Genomic DNA, 25,858 nt, shown 5'->3' on the forward strand with positions numbered 1-25,858 from the left:
CCGGGCCGGCTCCGCCCCCGCCGCGCGCGGATCGCTTCGCCTTCCGCCTGCCCGCGCCGCCCGTCGGGGGCGCCCTGCTCTTCGCCCTGCGCTACCGCGTGACGGGTCACGAGTTTTGGGACAACAACGGTGGCCGTGACTATGCTCTACGTGGCCCGGAGCACCCGGGCAGTGGCGGAGCTCCTGAGCCCCAGGGCTGGATCCACTTTATTTGACATGAGGCAGCTGCACCCACTCCGGGGGAAGAATGCCCGAGGCACCCGAGGCACCCGAGGCAGCGGGAAGCGCCTGTGGCGGGAGGATGGGAGGGACCGAGCCCGGCAAGCAGCTGCCCCAGAGAGTCCAGCGGGGCGCGCGCGGAGGGGCGGGGCGCGCCGGCTGCGTGTGAGCGGAGGGAACCCGCGGCTAAGGGGCGGGCAGAGCGAAAGAGGCGCTGCGGCGAAGGAGGACCGCTGGGAAGCGAGGTGGTGGCTTTCTCCGAGAGCTGGCCCGGCAGGACTAGGCAGTCAAAGGTTAAGGGACCTCTTTGGAACGGAGGCACATGATGGACTGGGGAGGTCTGACGCGTGTAGTCCTCCAGTTGAAGTCCTTTAGGCTGCTGGTACCTTCCCTTTTACCGGCCACTTCGCGTCCCTCAGTCCCAACCATCCTAGCTTTATTTCAACCATCATTGCCTTGCTTACTCCCAAGAACCTGGCCATTGCTCCCTGGGCATCCTGACAGGACTTCCTGTCCCCCAACAGTTTCGGATTTCAGTCATGACGGACTGAGGGAGTGATGTTAGGTGGTAGAGCTTCCTCCAGCCTCCAGGCAGCGGTGGGGATAATAATGAAGGCAAAGCAACTCCAGGTCTGTCCTTGTAACCAAACTATGGAACAGCCAAGGAGCTGGTACACTCAGGGGCTTCCAGAAAAAAATGCCAGCCTTACTTTTCTGGGTGCCTTCTAATAACCTTTAAGCACTTTATGGATTATTTGTGTCAAGGGACCGTGAACACAAGAATACTCAGATTTATGCCTAAGAAGAAAAGGAAGTCACTTGACTAGTTTTATGACTTTGAGCAAATTACTTCAGTCCTTCGGGCCCTGTTTCCTGCTTGGGGAAACTGGATTTGAGTTATGTGATCACTTAAGGCTGTTTTGGCATTTATGATCTGTGCGGAGCACAGTATAGGTTAGAATCTCCAGCCTTGTGCTGCAGTTCAGAACACAGCCCTGAATGTGTGATGGGGCTGAGGATGGGCCCTGTAGTTTGGGGCACAGGTATTCCTGAGCCCAGGAAGTGTCCCGCAGCCAATCTGAAGTCTCAGGGTAGTCCAGAGCCTTTTCCAAACTTCGGCTCATCCTCTGCCCCTTGCTTTTTGATGTTGCCTCCATACACTTCCAGGCTGGGTTCTCTGAGACATCTTTAGGGAAAATGGTGCTTGGTAGCCCTCAAAATGGAAGGAAACAACATAAGTGTCTCTTTTGAGAATAAAAGGTTATAGGTAAAATGAATGGAAAGCATCAAGCATGAGAGCCAATTGAAATTTTTTTTGCGGGGGTGGCAGTATCAGGACTCAAACTCAGGACTTTGCGCTTTCTGGGCAGGCACTGTGCCGCTGAGCTATATCCCCAGCCCAGTGATTTGAAATTTGGTGTCAGAACATGGCGGTTTGACCCATATCCTGAATGGGTGAAATGAGAAAGCTATTTATTGCATTCATGCTTGCAGTCTCTCCTCTTGATTAATTTTAACGTAGAAGTCATTTCTTTGCTGGTTGCTTGTTTTTCCTTTCACCCTGTATCTAATCTCCTTTCGTTGTTTCCCCTTCTGTCTCATCACTTTTTTTGTTGAACATGTAGGGTATTTATCTTTATTTCTGCCTTTCCTTCTTCATCCGTGTTGATTTCTGCTCTTCCTTCTCCCTCCTTTTCTCCAAGACCATGGGTGAGCCACCTTCCTCCCTCAGGCTCCTTGCCACTCTTCTAAGGGAGCAAGGGGACGAGAAGCAGTTCCTGATGTTACAGATGAACAAGAAGCTCCCAGGTAACTAGCTCCCCCTAACTTTTTTCTATTACTGATTTCTCAAGATTTCCATCTGCTTCCTTGTCACTAAGTGACAGGGGTCACATGCGTTTAGAATGGAGGGTAGGGCTTGTTACCATGCTCTTCCTGTCCACAGCCTTAATCCTTTGAGGGAAGCTGAGAGGACCCCCTGGGTGATTCCACAAAGAAATTTAAAACATCATGCTTAGTTTTTACTGTGGCTCATGCCTGTAACCTCAGCTCTCTAGGAGGCTGAAACAGGAAGATTGCAAGTTCAGGTGTAGCCTGGGCAACTCAGTGACTTGTGAGACACTGTCTCAAGAAATGAAGAAAAGACTGAGGGGGTAGCTCAGTGTGAAGGCCCTGGGTGTAATTCCCAGTACCACAAAAGAAAAAAGTCATCTTGTAATGAAAACAAAGAATCTCACGTGTCTTATGGATCAGCTTTAGGTCAGAGTTCCAGCAAAGGGAAGTGAAACTACTGGAAGCCACCGGGCGTTGCACTATTTAGCATCAACAAGAAACCCGGGAAGCCTGGGTCCAGGTTCAGTATGCAATAATGTTTCGCCTAACGCGTTATTGTTATGTCATACTGACAATGGAAACAGCTCACATGTACTAATATATATCTGCTAAAGTTGTTTCACATGCATCCTCAGAACAACCCAATGAGTTAAGCATTATCATTATTCCTATCTTAGAGATAAGTCCCAGAGAAATTCAGTAATTTGTTTGAGATCACATGGCTAGTAAATTGTAGAGCTATATAACCCAGTAATCCCCAGAGCCCATGTGCTTGGCCATAATGTTATTTTTTTTTTTCCTTCAGAAACAAAATGAGACTGGGGATGATGGTCCCCAGTAGTCCGGGAGGCTGAGGCAAGTGCATTGCAAGTTTAAATTCAACCTGGGCAACCTTGTGACTAAGACCTTGCTCAAAACAAACAAACAAAAAAAAAAAGTGAGGATGTAGCCCCATATAAAGGCCATGGGCTCAATCTGTAAGGCCGTAAGGGAAAAAAATTAAAACTTTGCTGTATATCATCTTTTAATAGGAAAATTATAGTTCCTGATTGTGCTCTACCTTCCCATCTTCCCAGTCTCCTAAACTGGCTTGGAGAAGGCAAAGCACTGAAGTCCCAAGCTTCATCTGTTCTGCCAGGAGCTTGCTGCTGTCTTGTCTTCTGTGCCTGTGTCCCAGCTCTGCAGGATCTGCCAGGGATCACCCCACCTACCTGCAAGCAAGTGGGAACCTATTTAAACTCCAGCCTTTGTGTACATTGTAATTCTCTCCTGGCTGTTGGTTTGCCATACCGCTCTTCCTCTCTACCCACCTTGAATGGGCATATTCCTTGATATTTTCACTGGAAAGGCCCCTGGCTAGGACACCTGCTGGGTGGGCTGTGTTTAGGCCCTCATTGAGAGCCCTAGTATTGTTGGTAAGTAAATATAAACTTGAATTTGGGAGGGGTAACCAAGAATAATCCTGTCCCCTGAGCTTGTCCTCTAAGCAGTGTTAGAGGTAACATGAGTCTGTAGGATAACACAAGTCTTCTAGTTCCTTCCATGTCTAGCTAGCATAGGCCCTGGAGTAAGATGACAGTTTTCCCCATTATTGACCCAAGCCTGGGCCTGGACTGAGCCCCTTCTTGCACACACAGATAATGGGGGTCTCACTTTTTGATCCTGAACTTGCACAACTACCAGTGCCACGAAGCCTTGTAAAATAGGAAAGAAACTAATACTTGAATGGCTTTTGTGTGCCTGGTCTTTTTGAGATTCTCTGGAGAGATTCCCTGCCCAGGTGCCTTTGCAGTGCATCCCTCCCCAAGGACTGAGCACTGAGATCTCCCTGCCCCAGGGTTTTCCTCACCTTGTGCAGCAGCATCATAAGCCTGCACACCTGCAGTTCTAGTGCCACGAGCTAGTACTTTCATTCCTTCCTGTCTTGCTCTTCCCAAAACTCCCAGTAAGAAATGAATGCTACACCCTGACAGCTGGGACTTCTGGCTTTCCCAGCATTTGATCCAACCTGGCATGGAACCACTAGGAATTTGACTGAATCTAGGGGTCCTATTAGGCAGTGCGGTGGAGAGTCCTCTAATGGCTGGTGAGTCTGAATAGGAGCAGTTTGGGGATTGGGAAACACTAAGAAACACTCCAGTCAGGGGCTTGGTGCTTGAGCCAGTTCAACAGGAGCAGTGGCCCTTTAATCCAGATCTCAGAAATCTTCCTACCCTCCCTGTCCTATAGTCTTCCTCCTGTTGCTTTGTTTGTCTTTATGGATGTAGCTCATGTCATAACAAGTCCTGACTCCTCAGCTTTCCAGCCTAACTCCCACAAGTGTTTCTCTGCAGCTCCTCTGGATCCTTGCTGTTCACAGTGGTCATAGAATCAGAGACATGAAAGGCTTCTCTCAGAGAGCATTGAGTGCAGGCTCCTTTATGGAGAACAGGTTCAGAGATGGAAAGGGAGCGCAGCAAGGTGAGATCATTTGTTAGTGCAGTTCAAGATTGGGTTTAAGCTCAGGCCTCCTCATTACATCCTGTTACCAGTCTGAGAAACATACCTCACACATTCAGAGCCATGGTTTTTCATAGCAAGGAATAACATCAAAAATTTGTCTTTTTTTTTTTTTTTTTGGTACTGGAAATCGAACTCAGGACCTTGCACTTGCCAGGCAGGCACTCGTGCTGCTGAGCTATATCCCTGGCCCAAAAAAGTTTCATTTTTTTTTGCTACTAGTTTCTACCCACTTCCTTGCAGGCATAAAGAGGAACAAAGGACTAAGTTTTCTCTGTCTCCAGCCTTGGGATTTCTTTTGATGCTGCTGCTAAAGACTAGGACCTTGCTTTAAAGACTGAACAATCCATTTTTTGAGTAGGGAGAAAATAAGTTTGTTACATTTCCACCCAGGGAAAAAATGAAAGTTTGTTACACGAATCCCCTCAAAATCACTGTTCTCTCCAGGCCCTCCCAGAGCCTACCCAACCCTTCCCAGTGCAGCCCTGAGCCCCAAAACCTCTAGTATTGTGCCTCACTTCAAATTCCTCATGCAGCTGTCCTCCTTTATGGGTACGAAACCTCATGCTTGAAATAAAGTTGAAATACAAAAATACAAAGCATTCAGAAGTATTCTTTCTTTGGGGCCAAAGGCTGAAAAAAAGCCAGGGCAAGATTCTGTCTGTGTCCCTTTCCACATTTCTTGGTCTTTCCATTTCCTAAAAAGTCCTATTCCCTCTGGGCATGATGGCAAGCACCTGGAATCCTAACACTCTGAGAGGCCAAGGTAAGGAAGATCATAAATTCAAACCCAGCCTGGGCGGTTTAGCAAGGCCCTATCAAAAAATTTCAGAAGGGCTGAAGATACAGCTCAGGGCAAAGGCTGGAGTTCAACCCCGAGTTCCACAGGAGTTCTATTCCCTTTCTGCTGGTGTCCCCTGGCTATGCAAAAGCTGCATGGGAAGGAGATACAGAGGAGCTGGGTGGCCCTGGTACAAGACACCCCTGTAGGGGAATGGCCAGCTCTGGAGTTCCTGGCACCCAGCATTAGCTACAGGTGCAGTGAAAGGGAATGGCACAGCCCTGTTTCCTCTTGGGCAGGGACTCTTGCAGATATCTGAATTACATTTTACCCCTTCACCACTGGAGGAGAAGCAAAGCTCTTTGCTTATCAAGGGCAACACTAAAGCCAAGGGTGAGAAATACGATGAAGAAGAAAAGCGAGGACCTCTGAGCCGAGATGGAGCAACGGGAATAAGTAATAAAGGAAAGTTCTTGAAAAATACTAAGTTCTAACAGGGTGGACTCCCACATCACCTGAATGATGAAAACAATCAAATGACACTGTAAGGAGACATATCTAATGGGGGAGCCCTAGTGGTAGCACAATCAAATGTGTCCTTGTTACATCATAATGACCAAACTGTGATGTCACTGGGGAGCACCCACACTTCAGTGAGTATTGTAGGTGGGGGCAGCTATGCTGAAGGGCAGAGTCAGCATGAGGAGTAGACACCCGAGGAGAGGTAAGTAGGGGCTGTCCAGGGGTTGATGCTTCCTGCCTGGGGGCCCAGGGCCTGACCTTTCCAGATTTTTCACATCCTAGTTAGGCATTAGGTTTGTCTGAACTCATTCTTTTATAGATACTGAGTGCAGCTTTTGCTATCCCAAACCCACTCCAGATTCTTAATACTTGCAGTCCTAACTCGTCAGCTCTCCCGCTCCCTCCAGCTCTGCTATTTCTTAGAAGATAAGGCACAGAATGCGTGACCAGGGTTTTCCTAAACAGGACAAACTGACCATATCCATCTAGTTAGTCCCAAGGGTATATCCAGGTTTTTGGGCACCTGAAGTATGCAACTTTTGGGACCCCCTTTTAAGAAAATATAAGCATAAAATTGGGCACAAAAATGAGTATTTTTAGAATGAGAAAAGTTTTAAAAATTAAGGGTTTTTTTGTGGGGGGTGGGTACCAATAATCAAACTCAGGACCTTGCGCTTGCCAGGTGGGCATTTGTGCCACTGAGCTATATACCCAGGCCTCTAAATTAGGAGTTTTTTAAAAACTGATGAGAAGTTATCCACCTGGCAAACTTGGACAATTTTATTACTCTTTTTTGATGCTCTTTAGCAGACTTTGTCATAGTCATATGATTCTGTATATGGCTACATTATATCTATCTGTACCGGAACACTGAGCTATATTTCCAATTCTTTAAAAATTTGAAACTTAGATGGTGGTGTATGTCTATAATCCTAGCACTCTGGAGGATGAGAGAGGAGAATCATTTGGAGTATGAAGCCACCCTGGGATACATAGTGAGTTCAAGAGCAGCCTAAATGTGCACAGTGAGAATTTTTTTTTTTTTTTTTTGAAGACAAGTTCTTACTAAGGTATTCAACTCTGCCCTGAATTTATAATTCTCCTGCCTCTTGTGTAGTTGGAATTATAGGTGTGTGCCATTGTGGTGGTTTACATATTCTTTTCTATACAGAAGAAGAAAGATGGCTGGGTATAGTATACATTTGTAAACCTAGCCAGCACTCTGGGAGGCTGAGGCAGGTGGACCAAAATTTCAGGCCTAGTCTGGGCAATTTAATGACTTAGTGAGATCCTATCTCAAGACATTAAAAAAAGGGGCGCTGGGGATAACGGTACAAAGGCCCTGGGTTCAATCTCCAACACAGGGGAAGGGAGACTTATCTTCTAGCATAATGAAATTTTTAAATCTTTTTTTTTTTTTTCCCGGTACCGGAAATCGAACTCACAACCTTGCGCTTGCCAGGCAGGCGCTGTGCCTCTGAGCTAAATCCCCAGCCCCTTAAATCTCTTGATAATTTAGAAAAAATTCACCTTCACACCTTGTGATTATCCTACAAAAATGCTTAGGATTTTTGTCAAGCTTGGGGAAATATCTCAAATTTCTTTCATGTATCTTTTCTCTTCTTTCTTTCTTTCTTCTTTGGTACTGGGAATCGAACTCAGGACCTTGTGCTTGCCAGGCAGGTGCTTATGCCACTGAGCTATATCCCCAGCCTCTTTCATATATCTGATGTAAGATTTTGGAGCAAAATCAAATTTGGGATGCCATATACTTGGAAGTCTCCTCCCCCATATATATCTGTATTATTTTTCTAGGGCTACCATAACAAAATAGCACAGTGGTTTAAACTACAGAAATGTTCTCAGTTCTGCAGTTAGAAGTTCAAAATCAAGGTGTTGACTTCATTTTTTTGGGCTCCCTTCTTGGCTGGTAGATAGATAGCTGTTTTCTCCTTATATCTTCAGCATAGTTTTCCCTGTGCACACACAGCTATGTCTAAATTTTTTTACATAAGGACTCCAATCCAACTGTATTAGAACCAACTCTAAAGACCTTATTTTAATTTTTTTAGATTTATAGTTTTATTTCAAAATATGGAATGCTTCATGAATTTGCATGTCATCCTTGCAAAGGGGCCCTGCTAATCTTCTCTGTATTGTTCCAATTTTAGTATGTGTGCTGCTGAAGTGAGCACAAGACCTCATTTTAATTTAAATTACCTTTTTAAAGTCTTATCTCCAAATAGTTACATTCTGAGATACTGAGGGTTTACTACTATTATGAGTTTGGGGGCAACACATCAGTCCATATCACTATATCAACACGGGGATAATTTATTCACAGAAGTGATCGTGAGCCCATAAATTTTCCTACTTGAGCCTGGACTAACTACACTAATCCCAGTTTCCTAAACTAATCCCGAAATGTACATGGCCTCTCCCTGCCAACTGACAAAAGGGGAAATATGGAGAGCAAATCAGAAAGGAAAGGTAGATCAAATCTTTCCCAATTACAGTTAGATATGTATTTCAAGTTTTATAAAAACCTGTAACAACATTAACATGTCGCTGGGCTCCTCCAATGCCTTGAAGAGATCTGTGCGAGGAAGGCCCTGAAGTTTGATTCCTTAGATTCGGGGCCTTTACACTGAGCTACACCCCCAGCCCTTTTAGTTCTTTTATCTTTATTTTGCGATAAAGCCTGTCACTAAATTGCCTAGGCGGGGCTTCAATTTGTGATCTTCTTGCTTCAGGCTGCTAGAGTACTGGGATTACAGGTGTGTGCCGCCAGGGCCCGCTAGGTTTCTAAACTTAAAGCTGAGTATGTCTTTCTGCTGTTTATGCCTATGAGGTTTTTGCCATTAGAGTTTGAAGAACAGGGACTGTTCTCAGGAGTTGAGATTGTTACTAAATAGCAGGAGGGTGGAGAAAGGAGGACGGGAGCACCAGGGGCAGGGGGCGGGAGGGAGGGACAAATAAGGGGCCGGCAACAGAGAATGAAGCTTAGCGCGGAAGCAGAGTTAGGATGTCCGGTAACCCTGGAAGAGCTCTGGCCGGTGGAGTGAAGCTATGAAGTGTGAAAAGGGGTTCTGTGGTTAGTTTCTTGGAATATGTAAGGAGGGAGAAGTGATGAGTTCTGCGAATAAGAGAGGAAGCCTGATAATGACTATGTAGGCAAGATGAAGCCTTTTCAAAGCCTAACGTGAGGCCAAAAGGGTCACTGCAGAAAGTATTGTTCCCAAGTTTTAATCGGAAGGTGGGGAATCCTAAATATATAATTTTTGACCCAGCTCCTCATACAGTATGGGATAATACTTTGATGAAAGACAGAGAACACCAAGTTCTCCTAATAAGATAGAGCTTCAGGTCCTCTTTACTAGGGCAGGGAGACAGCAAGCATTTTGTCCTTGGGAACACCGATCTGGGCTCCTAAGATCCTGGTCCTTCCGGGTGGCAAGACATCTGATCTATTTTCAAAGGAGTTGGCAGTTGCTTTAGACGCGTCCTTACAGCTCACGCTGTTGGGCGCGGTTCGTATGTAAGGCTAAGGAGGGGCTAGTTAAAAAGGTCTCAGAGGAGGCAAATGAGTCAGTTGCTGGGGCGCAGACGGTTCACCAAAGGAGAAATTTCGGGCAGAACGTAGGCTGGTGTATTTAGAAGGTCCAGTACCGACAGTTCGAGGGTATGGGGAGGTACCATTCACAGCACCCTTGCCCAGGGGGACATCTTCCAGTCTCCACGCGTCCAATAGCTGACCCGGGTTGAGAATCACGAAGCCAATTGCCGTCTTCTGCCGCGACCTACGCAGCCAATAGCGGGCCCAGCGCACTGCGCCGGTGTCCGCCCGTCTACATCCACCAATCAGGACTCGGGCCACCTTAGCACCGCCCCTGGGTGCCCGCCCCACCCGCCCGCCCCGCCTCCAACTCTCTGGAACCGGGAGGGCTGGGCGAGATCCGCGCGCTCCAGTGGGCGGGCGGCGGAGGGGGGCAGTCGCTGTCCTGGGCTGCTGTGCGGGTGGGCTCGGAGCAGGCCGCGCAGGGCAGCACCCCACTCCCACCTGGAGGCCCCCTGCCCTCTTCCCCTTTTCCCCCCAGCCCTTGGTGCGAGGCTGGGAGCCGCCGCCCGGGCCGGACCGCGGTGAGTGATCCCAGCCCCTTGGACTTCCCCTCGCGGCCGGTGTACGCTCTGCGACCTCCGGAGCCCCATCCCCGGCCGGCCGGGAGCGGGGGGTGGAGAATACTGGACTGGACTAGGTCCGAAGTCGCCCGGTTCTCCCCCTTTCTGCTCTGGACTTTTCGATTCCCTGTTCTAACTGGGGAGGGCGAAGGGGTGTGTAGGGAGGAGGGGACGACTGGGTTGGGACGCCCTTGGCTAAGGAACGGTTGAGATTCGCCTGCCTCTTGGGGCTACCGCCCCCAAGTGCCGCAACTTTTTGTTCTCTGACCCAGTTCGGAGCCTTCTAGACCGCCCGTGAAATGGAGGCTAGGAGAAACGTTTCCTTCCCAGGCCTTCCCCGCTTCTTATCCCCATGACTACCTCCAGGCGACCATAACACAAGTACAGAACCTGACCTTACTTCTGGGGAGCAGTGGGCTTTGGGAACGAAAGGTTTAGAAGAAAGTGCCCTTCTGACTCCCGTGCCCAGCATAGGCAAAAGACCAGACCAGGAAACAGTTCGAATCGAATCGTCGGAGGTTCCTGGTGTTGCGTCCTAATCTGAGACTTCTAAACTGAAAGAAGACGCAAGCTGAGACCTGTTTGGTAATGCTGGCCCAGATCAGGAGATCTTTCTTAACCTATGAGTCTTCTTACTATATATGAGTCCCTTTTATATGATTTAGGATAGGTAGAAGGCAGTAATCGAAAAAGCCAAAGCTGGGAATTTAAAAAACAATGCATACGTTATCTTAAAATACTGCAATTAAAAATACTTATTTCACTATTCTTTTTATGTAGTGCTGAGACTTGTGTGTGTGTGTGTGTGTGTGTGTGTGTGTGTGTGTGTGTGTAAGCCTGCTGATTCAAGTTCCCAGTTGCCTTTCTAGTATTAACTCCATGGGAGTCTCAAACCTGGCAGCACCCTGAGAATTTGTAAAACTATGGATGACTGGGCCCCAGTCCAGACTAATTAAATAAAACCCGGGGAGGAGGGTGGCCTGGTTTTTAAGTTTCCCGGGTAATTTTTAGTGTACATTCTGAGTGAGAATCACTCAAGCAGTTCGATCATCTGTGATTTCCAGTTTTGGTTTCTTTAAGATGAAGTGAGATTAGACACTTCTGAAGCAATCTAAGTGCAGAATGCTTTTGAGATTTTACTGTTCCTTTTTTTTTTGGAACCAGGAATTGAACTCGGGACCTTGCACTTGCCAGGCAGCCGAGCTCTATCCCTGGCCCTGCTTTTTAGATTTTAAAGCCTCACCCTCATCTTTTACAGTTGTCCTACCCACTCCTCACTCACAGCTTTTAAATGTATATTCTCAGCTGTATTATCCTCTCCAAAGCATTTGCTTCATTTTCATAGGAAAGGTTTTTCATTTAGTATTTTTTCAGAGGTTTAAGTGATGCTTAATTACATTATTACATAGATACTGAAAAACCATGGGGATAAGCAGTTTTGGAATCACACAAACTTGTTCCAAGCACACAGACAATTGAATGAAGCTAGTGATGTGGGTGTATGAGAAACAGCCTACTAACCTTTAGTACCCAGGGCACTGTGGTGACTGATCACGTAGTAACCAGTAATCCATCAGGTCTGCCAAACCAGGCCCTTGCCTAGTTGAGTACTCTTCACCCTTTCTCCAACTGATACTATAAATACTCCGTTCCCTTTGTAATCGAATTCTCCAGTCTTCCACTCTTTCCATTCGTTTACATTAAGCTGCTCTTTGGTCTTTAAGGAATTACCACTTCTGGCTTTATTAGGATGGAAAGACAAGCCAAAGGTCTTAACCTGACAGTTGTAACTTTTATCTGATTTTCAGAGAGGTTCAGGATCTGAAACATTAAGAAGCATGTAAGTTAAATTTCATGAAAAGCCCTTACAGCCTTTAATACTATACCATGAAAACACATTTCAGGCAATAATTCAGATTTTCTCTTGAATAAAGATTTAGAGAATTCAGCATCATACCTGTTTTCCATTTTGTCTTTTACTTTAACTGTAAACCCACGTTCAACTGGAGAGCTCCAAAATCTTTTTCCTAGGACTGTATAAAACTGAAGTTCTTTACTGTCATCTGCCCAAAATACAGAAAGCCCAAGGGAAGGAAAGGAGTTAAACTTTTTTCCTCTCAGTACTCAGGATTGAACCCAGGGCCTTCACACTGAGTGAGCTACATCCCTAACTTTTTTTAAAATTTTGAGATAAGTTCTAAGTCGCCAAACTGCCCAGGTGAGCTCAAACTTGCTGCCATCCTGACACAGCCTTCCATAACACTGGGATTACAGGTGTGCACCACTCACACCACACCAGCTCTGACTCTATAGTTGTTATTAGTGACTTCAGCAATAAAGCATAACTAGCATACTTAATAGGGATGCAAATATATTAATTATTCAGAACACTCACCACGACCTCTGCCCTAGGAGTCCTACTCTGAATTGATTCCCTTTCTCTACCTAATCTAAGACACGGGAACACAGACACTGTAGAATCTAAATTGTGTTTTTGGTTACAAGAGGATCTGCCCTGCTTGTTATAATTTTCACAAGCCACTCTGGCTTGTAGTTTCCTCCTAGTTCAAAGCCATATCCTTCCAGGGAAGTACCAGCTACACAGCTGTACCTTGATACAAGTTTTCCATAACTTACCTTTTGTGTATGTGAAAACGATGTACACCTATCCCAAGGTATTTTATTTGCCTTCTTACATGTCACACCGAAACAGCAAGGTGATGCTAGGAGAACTTGAAGGCTGTCACTCTGTAGGCATTCAGCCGTGTCTGTCTTATATTTTTATGTCAGTCTTCAACCTCACACTGGACCAGACTACTGCATTCTTTATGCCACATTTCCCTTATATCTAAAAAGTGAAATGTGTGTCCTTACAGAAAAAGACACAAAAGAGGTCAAGTAGATATCAAGCACTGCCATCATAAAGTATTTTCCACCTTGAGATTGGTGGTGTTCCTAGGGGCCCACAGTTTCTAAGTGATGGTGTAGCTCCTGGCCATGACACAGGTTAGGATAAACCTGGGAGGGAAAAGATAAAGCAGTCATTTGGGCAGTTCACATAGCAAACAAAAAGGATACAAACTATGGAAGAACATCCTCCAAAGCTGTGATTTTCATACTTTTTAAAACAGCAAAATCCATTCTGAAATTGTAGTCAAACCCCTAAATATAAAAAACCTGAGGGGCTGGGGATTTAGCTCAGCGGCAAAAGCGCCTGCTCTGGCAAGCGCAAGGTCGTGAGTTCGGTTCCTGGTACCGGAGAAAAACAAAAAACAAACAAACAAAAAAAACCCCTGAAATCATAGGGGCTGGGAATGTAGTTCAGTGGTAGACCACTTGCCTAGCATACGCCAGGCCCGGGGTTCCATCTCTAGCACTGCAGAAGAAAAATAAGTAAATTTTTAAAAATCATAAATACTCTAGTTTCCTCCACTGCTAGAGAGAATTAGGACTCTGCAAAAACAGACTGAAAAACATGATAAACGATTCAGTCTTGCCCCAGTTTCACCATAAGAGGCATAGTACCTTACATCTGAGGCATCCATGAGGCTGAAGCAATGATAAAAACTGCCTTGTACTGAGCCTTTCCTTTGTTCTAGGCACAGTGTCAAGGGTTTTTTTTGTTTTGTTTTGTTTTGTTTTATTTAGTCATAAATTTTCCAGGTAGCTATTTTTTCCTTTCTTTTTTTCTGATGAGAAACTTAAATAACTTTCATAAGGACAAACAGCATTCTAGAAAGTGGTAGAGCTGCAATTAATCTCAAATTTACTGCACCCCAGACTTCCATCTCTAATGGCTGCCTGTGCATTAATCCCTAGCACACAGTAGATGCTTGGTAAAAATAATACAGTACACTCAGCAATCCACTCCCTCTCCTCTCCCCCTTTCTCTCTGTGTGTGTCCCTGTGTGTACAGGCTAGCCTTGAACTCTCCTCCTGCCTCAGCCTCCTGAGTCATGGGATTATAGGTGTGTGCCACGTATCAGGCAGCATTCCTTTTTTATGTGAAGGAACTGAGGCTCATGTAATTTCAGTACTTTTACCAATTTCACATAGCTGGCTGGCAAATGGCAGAACTGGGATTCAAACTCAAGGTTCACCGTAACTGAAAATCTGAATTTCTCGGGCTGTGGTTATAGCTCAGTGGTAGAACACCTGCCAAGCTTGTACAATGCTCTGGCTTCCGTCTGTAGCACTGCAAATCAGTCAGTCAGTCAATATCCCTGATGTTACACTGTTTGAACTTTATAAACTTGAGTCCTAACCTAAACAGATCAGAAATAATATTTATAAACACAGTTGGTAAATCCCGTAAAAGGTAACAAATGTTAAAGGATCTCTGGTGCCCACATTGGGAGTTGAAACAAAACTCAGTAATATTCTGGGAAATAACTTGAGCAGGTACTGTATTTCAGTTGGAGGCTAACCTTGGAGCCCTCCACCCCTAACCTGGGAGCATTGTTGTGCTGAGTGGATTGCATGAACTGGTTGCAATTTATAATGAAGCTGTCCACCTGGCTTTGAGAAGAAAGCTGGGCTGCAAAGATAAGAGCTTCAGGCCTTTTGCCCAGAGTGGCGGGGGCTGTTAACGTTTGAAGGAGCTCTTTGGGATCCCTGGAGAGAGGCTGAGCTGTTGGAAGAGACAAAGGCTGGGGGAAGGGATAACCTTTGTTCTGTGGCTGACTTGGGGGAGGAAACATTCCCCTGTCCACATGACCTAAACCCAGGGGGGTGAGCCCCATTTATCCCAGATCCTGGTATCTCCACCTACTGAGAGATGGGGGTAGAGCTATCTGGATTGAATTTAGAGGCTGAAGGTACTATCATGCCCCTCCCCCAACACTCCACCACCAAGAAGGGGAAGAAAAACAGTGCTGTGAGCTGGGCAGAGGACAGTGCTGTCCTCCCCTCCAGGTAGTTTTCCTAGCCTACTTCCACATTCTAGGGGTGATCCTATATTAGGCAGTAGAGTAACACTTCTGAGATTACGGCTCCTGTCTTTGTGGCTGTCTTTATTTTGTGGCTTTTCTTCCATGAATTTAAAGGGTGAGAGTTGGGGAGTAGCTTCTAGAAGCAAGTTTAAATTTGAAAGCTAAAGCAAGTTTGAATTTGAAAGTCAATGCAAGTTTGAATTGGAAAGGATTATTTTCCCTTCTCAATCTATACATACAGATTTTTGTCTTGGTAACAACATTCACTAGTGAAGTGACTTGGGATAACAACTTTTATGGACCTTATTTTTTTTCATATAAAAATTAGGAATTATAGCAGGCTGTGAGGACTTCACAAGGTTATGTAGACTGAGTAACTGCTGGGTGCGGTGATGCACATCTATAGTCCCAGCTACTCGGGAGGCTGACGTGGGAGAATACTTGAGCTCAGGAGTTCAAGACTAGCTTGGGCAACCTAAAAAAAAAAGTAATAAAATAAATGAACACTTTATAAGCAATGTACCATGACCACTTTAACAGTACTTTCTATAGTAGAATTATTCAGCATCCAACAACTGTAGAAATCGTGATGTGCCGAAAGAGGAGCCTCCGTGAACTGAGCTGTCTCTCTTCTTCTTATAGCTGTTGCTGAAGGGCACAAATCAAGAGCCATGCCTCCTAGCAAAGAGGCCAGCAGTCTTCACAGCTCACCAGCAGGGCTCATCTGCCTGCCTCCAATCTCTGAGGAGCTACAGCTGGTGTGGACCCAAGCGGCACAGACCAGTGAACTGGACAGCAACGAACACCTGCTGCAAACATTCAGCTACTTCCCCTACCCCAGTCTAGCAGACATTGCCCTTCTCTGCCTGCGTTACGGGCTGCAGATGGAGAAAGTCAAGACATGGTTCATGGCCCAGCGCCTCCGCTGTGGCATCAGCTGGTCGTCTGAAGAAATAGAAGAGACCCGGGCGCGAGTGGTCTACCACCAGGACCAGCTCCACTTCAAATCTCTCCTGTCTTTTACCCATCATGCAGTGCGGCCCCCAGAGGAGGTGCCATCTTCTCAAATGCCACCTCCAGAGCAAGGTGGCCTTGGAATAGGTCCTCTGACTCCTAGTGAGCCCACCCAGATAAAAGGACTGAAGGTCGAGCCTGAGGAGACCTCTCAGAATCTGCCACTGCCACCGAGTCTCCAGAAAGCAAAGGAACCCCTCTTGACACCTGGCAGTGGAGCATTCCCTCACCAACAAGATTTTTGGCAGAATCGTCAAAGTAGCAGCCTCTCCAAGGAGCAGGCAGGCAGGGGTCCCAACCACTCACACGGCGGGGGTACTGCTTCCTGGAACCACTCCCCAGCTGGTCCCCAGCCATGCCCTCGGGATAAACCTCCCCCAGTCTCATCACTGGCCAGTAGTTGTAAGGAGAAGACTGAAACTGGTGTGACTCCTTCTTCTTCCTCTACCTCTTCCTCTTTCCAGGTCCTGGCTAATGGAGCTACTGCTAGCCCTAAGCCCATCCAGCCACAGGGCTGTGTCTCACAGTCACTCTCACCCAGTAAACAGGCACAACCTCCACATATGGAAGCAAGCTGGGCCCAAAGGCTACGGCCTAACTCACTAGCAGGTAGGGCCAGCCCCACAGGATACCTTTCCCCCGATATGCAACGCCAGCGAAAGATTAAGCGCAAAACCAAAGAGCAATTGGCAATCCTTAAATCCTTTTTTCTACAGTGCCAGTGGGCACGGCGTGAGGATTACCATAAGTTAGAACAAATCACAGGCTTACCTCGGCCTGAGATCATTCAGTGGTTTGGTGATACACGCTATGCCTTGAAGCATGGGCAACTAAAATGGTTTCGGGACAATGCAGTGCCTGGTGCCCCTAGTTTCCAAGACCCGGCACCTCCCACACCACCATCAACTCGATCCTTGAAAGAATGGGCCAAGACACCACCTCTGCCGGCACCCCCACCTCCACCGGATATACGACCCTTGGAGAAGTACTGGGCAGCCCACCATCAGCTCTGGGAAACTGATCTCCCTCAGCTGTGTCGGGCGTCAAGGCTGAGCACCCAGCAGGTGCGGGATTGGTTTGACTCTCAATTACGTGAGCCAGCAGAGGTGGTTGTTTGTTTAGATGAAGAGGAGGAGGAGGAAGAAGAGCAAGAACTGCCAGAAGATGGGGAGGAAGAGGAGGAGGAAGAGGAGGAGGAGGATGACGATGATGATGTGATTATACAGGACTGAGTGGAGGGGACTAAGGAAAGGGGAAGGTTTGTTACTAAAGGATGAACAATGAATGACTTAGTAACTGTTTATACAAAGAAACCACATTTTAAAAATTACTTTGTGGCAAAGAACTAAAAAGCTTTGTGTCTTCAGGGTGGGTGATGGGGATGTAGGGAGCTGAGAGTGGATGGGGGAGGATGACCCACAGTCCTCCAGCCTTACAGTAGAGGGCTACAGACCTCACAGTGAGCCAGGAAATGGCTCTTGTTCTCCCTTTTTCTGCTATTATTCTCCCTTAATGTGCCAGAAGTCAGGCCTCATCCCCACACCTACAGGAGCCCTAGAAAGGACTAAAGATTTATGATTCAATTGATGATTCTAGTGCACCCTAATCCCATCGTTTTCCGTGGATTCAGCCTTCCCTTCCCTCCTGAGCACAGTGCATGATGGAGCTAAGGTCCTCAACTGTCCCAGCCTACCACAGATACCTCCCGTTCCTCAGGCCAGTTTGATAGCCCATGTTTCACTTACTTCATTAAAGGCCAGGGATATAGCTCAGTGGCGTAAGCGCCTGCCTGGCAAGCACAAGGTCCTGAGTTTGACTCCCGGTACAAAAAAACAACAACAAAAAACCATCATTGACTCACAGGGAGCAGAATGTTCTCATTTGTGATTCTGGGACCACTTTTCCTCCTACCTTTTTATTGCTACAAAATCCCCTTTGTTCACTATTTGTCTCAGGGTAAATCTTCTCCATGTGTGAAACAGTTTAGAAATTGAGTGGTGAATATTTAGTTGGAATATTTATTGGAGTTAGGGAAGATGTCCTTTACCAAAAACAATTACATTACAAAGAGGGCGAAGGGACAGCTCTCCTGGTCAAAGGGTGGTAGAAGTAGCACTGGGTTTGGTTTTACAAACCTGACGCTACCTCCTGTCTAGCTTGACAGAGACTGATTTATCAGGCTTTTTTGATGTTTAATCTGGGACCAGAAAAAGAGACTTTTTCCCTCGCGATAAGATCTGTCTTGGGGACAGAGGGACCATGGTCTTTAACTGAATTAATTACTGATGTCTTAGAATGTGATGTCTTAGAATCTAAGACATCTAATGTCTTAGATGTCTTTTATCCATTGAGATTATAAAAACAAACATATCAGTTAACCTAAAAGTAAGAGTGGAAACCCTGCATTCCTAGAATAATAATAAACAGGCCCCAAATTAAATTGTTTCTCTCTTTTCCACTTCACCACTCCTGTCAGGGATGAATGAAGTCAAATCCACTAATATTTCTAACGTACAGCTGTGGGTGTGGCTCAGTGGTAGAGCACTTGCCTACCATATATGAGGCACTGGGTTGGATTCCCAGCACCAATTAGAATTTTTTTCTGATGTACTGTACTTTTTATTATTTGAAGGGCAAGGCTTTGTTGAGGTAAATTAAAAGAACAAACACTGTAATGCAGAAGGTCAGCATCTGTCACCACACACATTGTTTCATTGTTTTCCAGAAGTCACATGACAGTGACTAAATTTTCTGAGGCTTCAGCCTCAAGAGATACTTCAAACCTCAGAGATACAGGAGGTTTGCAAGTAACTGCAGTTGATCATCCCACCATTCCAGCTTTTAATAGTAACAGGTGCAATAGTCATAAAGGGGCATCTTCTTATCTATAGAGTTTAGTAAACTGAAAATCTACATCTCCAAATATTTCTATCAAAGGAAAATCAACACATTTAACAGTGACCAGGCACAGAGGAAACAATGGATACACAGGGAAGGTAGAGTAAATGAGGACAAGGACAGAGAGCTGCTGCTTGCCAACACTGGTAATGGGACAGGAGCCCCAAAGCTAAAACGTGAAATTTAGAAACGAGTTGATGAGGACATCATCGAATCTCCCATGCATGATGCCAAGAGTGACTTTACAAGTTTAGTTTCATACTGCAGGAAATGAAAGGAGCTACATATTTTTTGCGGGGGAGAGAGAAACATCTTCCTGAAGCATTAGCCTTGTGTAAGACCTGACCACTTTCCTGGGGGAGTAGGGTATAGGGTGTGTAGGATAAAGCTACACAAGGAGTAAGGTACAGAGTGAGACCGTCCATTTTCCAAGGCCATCTCCCTGGACTGATACCAGATGCTACAGTCCAGCTTTCAGCCGTACATATAGATGAGTCCTTGACGATGATCTATCTGGGAGTGGTGTAGGCGTCTCTCTCCCTACCTGATCCCATCTGCCTCTGTTGGTAAAGAGTCTGCAACAGAGAACAGGAAGGCAGATTTGAGTGTTTGTAACAAAAACGGCTAGTGAGACCCTAGCAAGCCATTATCTGAAGTTCATTGGAACATAACCAACCAAGGTTGCTTTCCCGAGGTTTTTCCCACTGCATAATGATTGAGTACAGATAGCGATTTAATGTATCTTGTGTGGCAAGGCTTGTTGCTGTTTATGAAACTCTGAAATATTTCAGTGGCTAAGGATGACATGACAATAATATTTGAAAATCAAACTGTTTTGGAAGATCTAGGACATGTGATTACCATGCCCAGAGATGATTACCAGGGAAGCAGAATTGTTATACCTCCAGGGAGGTGGTACTTTCTTCAATGACTTATTTTTGAACAAGGCAGACTAGAATAATGAACTCATATACCCATCACCAAACCTCAACAAATAACTCGTGGCTGATTTTCCTTTTTTTTTGGTCTTCCTGAGACAGGGTCTCACTATGCAGTTCAGGCTGGCCTTGAGCTCACTTTGTAGCCCAGGCTGGCCTCCAACTTGCAACGATCCTCCTGCCTCAGCCTCCCGAGTGCTGGGATTACAGGCGTGCGCCACCATGCCTGGCTTTGTGGCTGATTTTCTATTTCTATTTTCTACTGATCCTATCTGCTAAATTATACTAAAGTGACAGCCAGATATCATTAACTTTGCATTTGTAAAATTTTGTATGCATCTACAAAGGATAAAAAACTATCATCATGCTGAAAAAATGTCCACTGTTAAAAATTCTTTAATATCAAATGTCCAATAGACATTGATTTTCCTCAAGTGTCCAACAGAATATTTTTTCTTCAATCAGATTTTATTGGTACATTTTAGATATGCATAGTGATCACATTCAGCATAGAGAACTTATACCTGTGCAGGATATAACTTGATTTATTGTCCTTTCTCCTCCCCTCCCTTCAACCCCTCCTCCCCTCCCTATTTACAAAAGCTTTGTTTCCATTTTTTCCTTTTCTCACTTTTTTTTACTTTTCCTTTCTTTCTTTTCCTCTTCCCCCTCCCTTCCCCCCTCCCAATTTGAACATTTTCCTTCTATTTCAAAATACCTAATATACATTTTGGTTCTCATTTACATTTTCAGCATCTTACACCACAGAAACAATGTGGTATTTATACATGGGTGTCTGATTTATGATCTCCATTTACCTAGGAATATCTCAAGCTTATCCTTTATGGCAGAGTAGTACTCCATTGTATAAAAAAAAAAACCCACATTTTCTTTATCCATTCACCAGTTGATGGGCAGTTGGGCTATTCTGTCTAACAGAATTTTTCTGGGGGAGGGGTCTTTTCTTTCTTTTTGTGGGAGGTGGTCCTTTTGAGACAGGGTCTCACTGTGCAGTTCAGGCTGGCCTTGAGCTCACTTTGTAGCCCAGGCTGGTCTCAAACTTGCAGCAATCCTCCTGTCTCAGCTTCTCAAGTGCTGGGATTACAGGCATGTGCCACCAGGCCCAGCTTGTCTAATAGAATTTTTAACAACTTTTTAAAAATCAAGATCTAGGGCTGGGGATTTAGCTCAGTGGCACACTGCCTGCCTGGCAAGCACGAGGTTGTGAGCTGAATTCCTGGTACTGGGAAAAAAAAAAAAAATCAAGATCCAGTATTTTCAAAAACCCACGTCATAAAAATTAGAAGGCAAGACTAGACTTTTCATTTAATAGAGGCCTCAACAAACTTCTACTCATTGCCATGTCCTTTTCCTTTTGTTGCCTGGAGAAGAACCATACTCCCATAAATTTATAAAGCATTAGTCTACCTATCTCTGGAGAAATGTGGTTTTTCTTAGTTCAAGTAGTACCTTCACCAAAAAGATATGGTCCACTGGAAACACTTTGTTGTGGAACTACTGGGCAACACCACTCTGAAAGTGGTTAAGAATTCTTAGTTGAAATCTCACTATTATTTGACTTTAATTTAAAAACTCCAAGCAGGGTATGGTGGTGCACGCCTGTAATCCTAGCACTTGGGAGGCTGAGGGACGAGGATCGCTTTGAGTTCAAGGCCAACCTGGGCTACATAGTGAGTTCAAGGCTAGTCTGAACCACACAGCCAGGCCCCATCTCAAAAAACAAAACAAAAAACTCTCCAAGCCACAAACCTGTAATCTTCAGCCATTTAGGAGGTTGGGGCAGAAGGATTACAAGTTCAAGGCCAACATGGGCAATTTAGTGATGTTTCTCAAAAAGGGGCTGGAAATGTAGCTCAGTTCTAGAGCACTTGCTATCCCCCATACCATGCAAACAAAGAAATTTTAAAGTAAAAATCTCAAGCCAGGAAGTTAATCTGATAGTAAGATAGAATCTTTGGAAATGAGACTAGGAGCTGGACAGGGTGGTCACATCTGCAGTCTCAGCACATGGGAAGCTAAGGCAGGAAGATCGCCACAAGTTCAAGGTCAGCTGGAATTACATAGCAAGACCTTGTCTCAAAACAAAAAAGACCATCATGAGGAAAAAAATGTTTATTACATCTGCAACCCATGTCGCTCTGCACTGATTACATTCTACCACTTTAACAAAACCAGAAAGCCTTTCGTGTGCTGGCCCAGCCATGTGAGTTTTTGTGCACTGGCCAGTTAGACTAGCCAAGCCTTACCTGCATGACTGGTAGTTGGAAGCCAGAAAAACTCTCCAGAGGTGTTCTGCTCCCCCTTTGACCTGATGACAGAAGGAGACAGTAAGGGACACTTTGGGCAGTTGCTTAGCAGTGCTGCTTATGGTTGGGGTCTCTAGGTGGTTCCTAAATCAAGGGAACACTACTCAAAGGGGAAAAGACTGTTAGCTAAGCAATATCAGAGGTAGATTATAAAGTCCATTATTTTCTGTGAGGATGGGATGCCCACAAAGCAGTTTGAGATTTGAGTTTAGCTATGAGTGGAAAGACAGGCAATATATTTCGGTGAGCTATGAAAGATGGCAGCCCCTTGGCAAGAGGGTTGGTAGCAGAGATACTCTTGTTTTAAAAGATGGAGAGAAAAAAGGATATTGATTTTATAATCCTCAGAATTGAACTCACAGCATGTTCAAAATAAGGTTATTCAACATAGGGATCTCAAAAAAAAAAAAAAACAAACCAGATCATTCTAATTCTATAGGTCAAAACGGCTCAATAGTAGAATTCAACTAGTGACAGGATGAGTGTTACCCAGACAAAATCTCTCCACTGTAAAGGAAATAGGGTAATTCTTTAAAAAAAAAAAAAAAAAAAATTAAGAAACCAAACTGGCAACAATGCTCTTTAAGGGGCAAATGTCAACTTTTTGTCACCTTGGAAATCTTCATTTTAGTTTGTGTCAGTGCTTGAAACTTCACTCCTTTGGGAATGTTAACTTACCAGGATTGTTAGGGGTGAGGACTCTTATGTGGCCTGACTCCCCATTTAGAAATGGTCTGAAACAAAAAGTCCCCTGCCCAGAGGAGGCAGATGAAGTTCTGAGGAGAAGAAATAAAAACGTAAGCAGAGAAAAGGACACACAAAAGTAAAATACATGTGTAAAGGAAGGGCCTAAACATTTAGACCAGAGAGGGAAAAAAAATTGATTGCTCATAAAAACAAAATTAAATAATTCAGATATGGCTGGGCATGGTGGTGCACGCCTGTAATCCCAGCACTTGCGAGGCCTTGGCAGGAGGACTGCCACTGAGTTCAAGGCCAGCCTGGGGTACAAAGTAAGTTCAAGGCCAGTTTGAACCGGTAGTGAGATCCTGTCTCAAAAAGACAAAAAAAAAATTCAGATGTATATTAACACAGTGCTATTCAACCTGCTCTTTTATTTGTAAAGCAGATTATAAACCTTAGCGGTATAGACTAGTGGAGAAGTAACCCCAGGACTGCTGGCAGAGTGTCAGTGTGAAGAGATCCCTAGAGAGAGGAAGCATAATGTTACTCACCTGTAAGATAGGTTGTGAGTTGAAGCTGGTGAAGGAGTTTCTAGAAAACAAAAATTTGCCTGTGAGATAATCCAGGAACAGGAGATACTAGGGGCCAGGGCAAAAGGAATAAGGATCAAAGACTTAGCATATATGTTAGGGTTAGGGGCTAATGGTAAGTGAAAAGGTTTACAGGTCACACATCAGCGCCTTATAAAGGTGCGTTCTCCCCATTTCAGGAGTCTGTGGGTCAGTGTCCATTACTGTCTTGATGTGCTCTAATGTATCTGTCTTGGTTTCCCCTCTAAGATGGAGACTACCAGAAAGTACAACTAAAGACCAAGGTCATTAAATTAGCTATGCGTGATATCAGCCAAAATGGTGGGACAGAGCACTAAAATGTATTTCTTGCATAAAAGAAGTGAGAAACCAGATGAGGTACACCACCTGTAATCCTAGCACTCTGGAGAGCCAGGGAGGATCACAAGTTTGAGCCTAGCCTGGACAATTTAACAACACAAATTCTGTATCCAAATTTTTTTTAAAAAATTCTAAAAAGGGGCTGGAAATGTAGCTTACTGCAAAGGCCCTGTGTTCAATCCCCAGTACTGCCCCCAAAAGCAATGAGAAAACTAGCAAAAATGGTTAGAATCAACTTTTTCAGGACTCTGGAAATCAATAAAGAGCTTGTAGCAATCTGGAAATGCATATTCAAAAAGACAGCTGAATGTCAGTTAAAAAAACCCCAAGCTTTCTAACATTATTTTAGCTTGCTTTATTCTCCTTTCTCCTTCTGCAGCTCCATAGCAGCTGTGAAAGTCACCAGCCCACAATCATGGCGAACACAAGTATGGCACTCACTAGAGGGAAGGAGCAGGGCTGGTGCTCTAGAGCTTCACTCTAAGAGAACTCATTATTTCACTTGTCTAGTGGTTCTCCAGAAGACCTGACTTGCAAGGCTGTCTTTATTTGTCTTGAGCTGGAACTCAGGCTCACAATGTCTCAGAGCTCAAAGCTCACTAAATGCAGAAAAACCTTTTCCCCAAAAATATTTTCTGCAAACAATTAGAGGCACTTGTTTCCCCTGCCTAAAATGATTATCAGCTGAGGCAAATATTAAGCTAACTAAAAAAGCATAAAGGAAAAAGTAGGGAATGAGATGTCCAGAAGGGCTTTGAAAAGTTCCAACACATTCCTGGAAATCAAGAAGACCATAGGAATACCACCAGGATGTGCACAAGCTCAGGAAGCATCTACGAAGGCCCTAAGCTCACACTCTAGGCTGAACTCCAGGCTGTATAAGCAGGAAGGGAAGGCCAAAGCACAGCTGTCACCTAGCTGGCTGAGGGTTAAAAGCATGCAAATTATGCGACGTACAAAGAAGCAAGAAACTGACCTATATGAAGAAAAATAATAGAGTTAGACATGGTAGAGCATGCCTGTAATACCAGCACTCTGGAAGGCTGAGGCAGGAGGACTGCAAGTCTGAACTCACCCTAGACAATTTAGTGACTTAGCAAGACCTTGTCTCAAAATAAAAAATAAAGAAAAAGTACTGGGGTTGTAGTTTATTTTATTTATTTTTTTAAGACAGAGTTTCACTATGCAGTTCAGGCTGGCCTTGAGCTCCCTTTGTAGCCCAGGCTGGCCTCAAACTTGTAATGATCCTCCTGCCTCAGCCTCCTGAGTGCTGGGATTACAGGCATGTGCCACCACACCCAATAAGAATTTTGTAAGTATAGGGGCTGGGGATTTAGCTCAGCGGCAAAAGCGCCTTCCTGGCAAGCGCAAGGTCGTGAGTTCGGTTCCCGGTACCAGAGAAAAACCAAAAAAAAAAAAAAGAATTTTGTAAGTATAATAATTTTACTAGAGGGGCAGATATGATTAAGCAGAAAGAGAATCTGCAAATTTGTAAATCAACTGAGATTAGTCTAAGAGAAAGAATGAAAAAAATGAAGAAGACCTCAATGGGACACCAATGTATGTACAATGTGCAATTCCTGAAGAAGTGGAAGATGCATAGGGCAGAAAGGATACTTGAAGAGGTAATGGCCCCAAATTTCATACATTCGATGAAAAATTACCTATACATATCAAGAATCTCTACATAGGATAAACATAAAGCTACAGCTTATCATAATCTTTTGGAAGACAAAGAATCTTTTTTTTTCCTTTTTTTTTCATCTGTAAAATGGGGTTTATGGTAGCTCCCACCCCCACCCCTGCAAAGCACATAGTGTCACTTTGAAGATTAAATGAACTGATACAACATAAGACTCTACATATTGATACAATAGGTTCAAGGCATTTTAAATTTAGTAATGAGTATGAGGAGAAAAAGGAAAACTCCAGTACTATCAAAAAGTAACAGGGAGGCCTTTCTGTGGAAGTAACTTTAATCCTAAAGGATGATAAGAATCTAGTCAACCAAAGTGAACAGAAAAGAACTCAGCTGAGAAACTATCTTGTAGATAACAATATGTAAAACAACAACTATTGATAA

General features: G+C 44.7%; 3 protein-coding genes across 9 annotated transcripts in view; 2 read left to right on the forward strand and 1 right to left on the reverse strand.

Annotated features, from left to right (window-relative positions):
- Ppp1r3e (protein phosphatase 1, regulatory subunit 3E) overlaps positions 1–2,028 on the forward strand; it is a gene marked incomplete in the record, with an annotated part of 8,275 nt that extends 6,247 nt beyond the window's left edge. For both annotated transcript variants that reach the window (XM_013510438.1, XM_013510439.1), the window contains 1 exon segment: positions 1–2,028. In XM_013510438.1, coding sequence (XP_013365892.1) covers positions 1–215 — 215 coding nt within the window.
- The window catches only part of Homez (homeobox and leucine zipper encoding), a 17,939-nt gene extending 616 nt beyond the window's left edge, over positions 1–17,323 (forward strand). Inside the window, exons 1-2 of one of the 6 annotated variants that reach the window (XM_013510430.1) lie at positions 5,976–6,056; positions 15,607–17,323. In XM_013510430.1, the coding sequence (XP_013365884.1) occupies positions 6,011–6,056; positions 15,607–17,210 (1,650 nt within the window). In that variant the 5' untranslated portion in view covers positions 5,976–6,010 and the 3' untranslated portion in view covers positions 17,211–17,323. Of the gene's footprint in view, positions 1–5,975; positions 6,057–6,828; positions 6,850–9,777; positions 9,995–10,016; positions 10,111–10,145; positions 10,619–15,606 lie in introns of those variants that run through there. The other 5 variants (XM_013510433.1, XM_013510435.1, XM_013510434.1 and 2 more) reach the window with 5 other exon arrangements.
- Positions 17,324–18,653: 1,330 nt separating this feature from the next.
- Rnf212b (ring finger protein 212B) overlaps positions 18,654–25,858 on the reverse strand; it is a gene marked incomplete in the record, with an annotated part of 53,429 nt that continues 46,224 nt past the window's right edge. Inside the window, 4 exon segments of the mRNA XM_013510437.1 lie at positions 18,654–19,451; positions 22,082–22,143; positions 22,820–22,917; positions 23,377–23,416. Coding sequence (XP_013365891.1) covers positions 19,386–19,451; positions 22,082–22,143; positions 22,820–22,917; positions 23,377–23,416 — 266 coding nt within the window.

The sequence above is a fragment of the Chinchilla lanigera genome, unplaced genomic scaffold, assembly GCF_000276665.1.
Source record: "Chinchilla lanigera isolate Chin_1 unplaced genomic scaffold, ChiLan1.0 scaffold00008, whole genome shotgun sequence".
Taxonomy (NCBI): domain Eukaryota; kingdom Metazoa; phylum Chordata; class Mammalia; order Rodentia; family Chinchillidae; genus Chinchilla; species Chinchilla lanigera.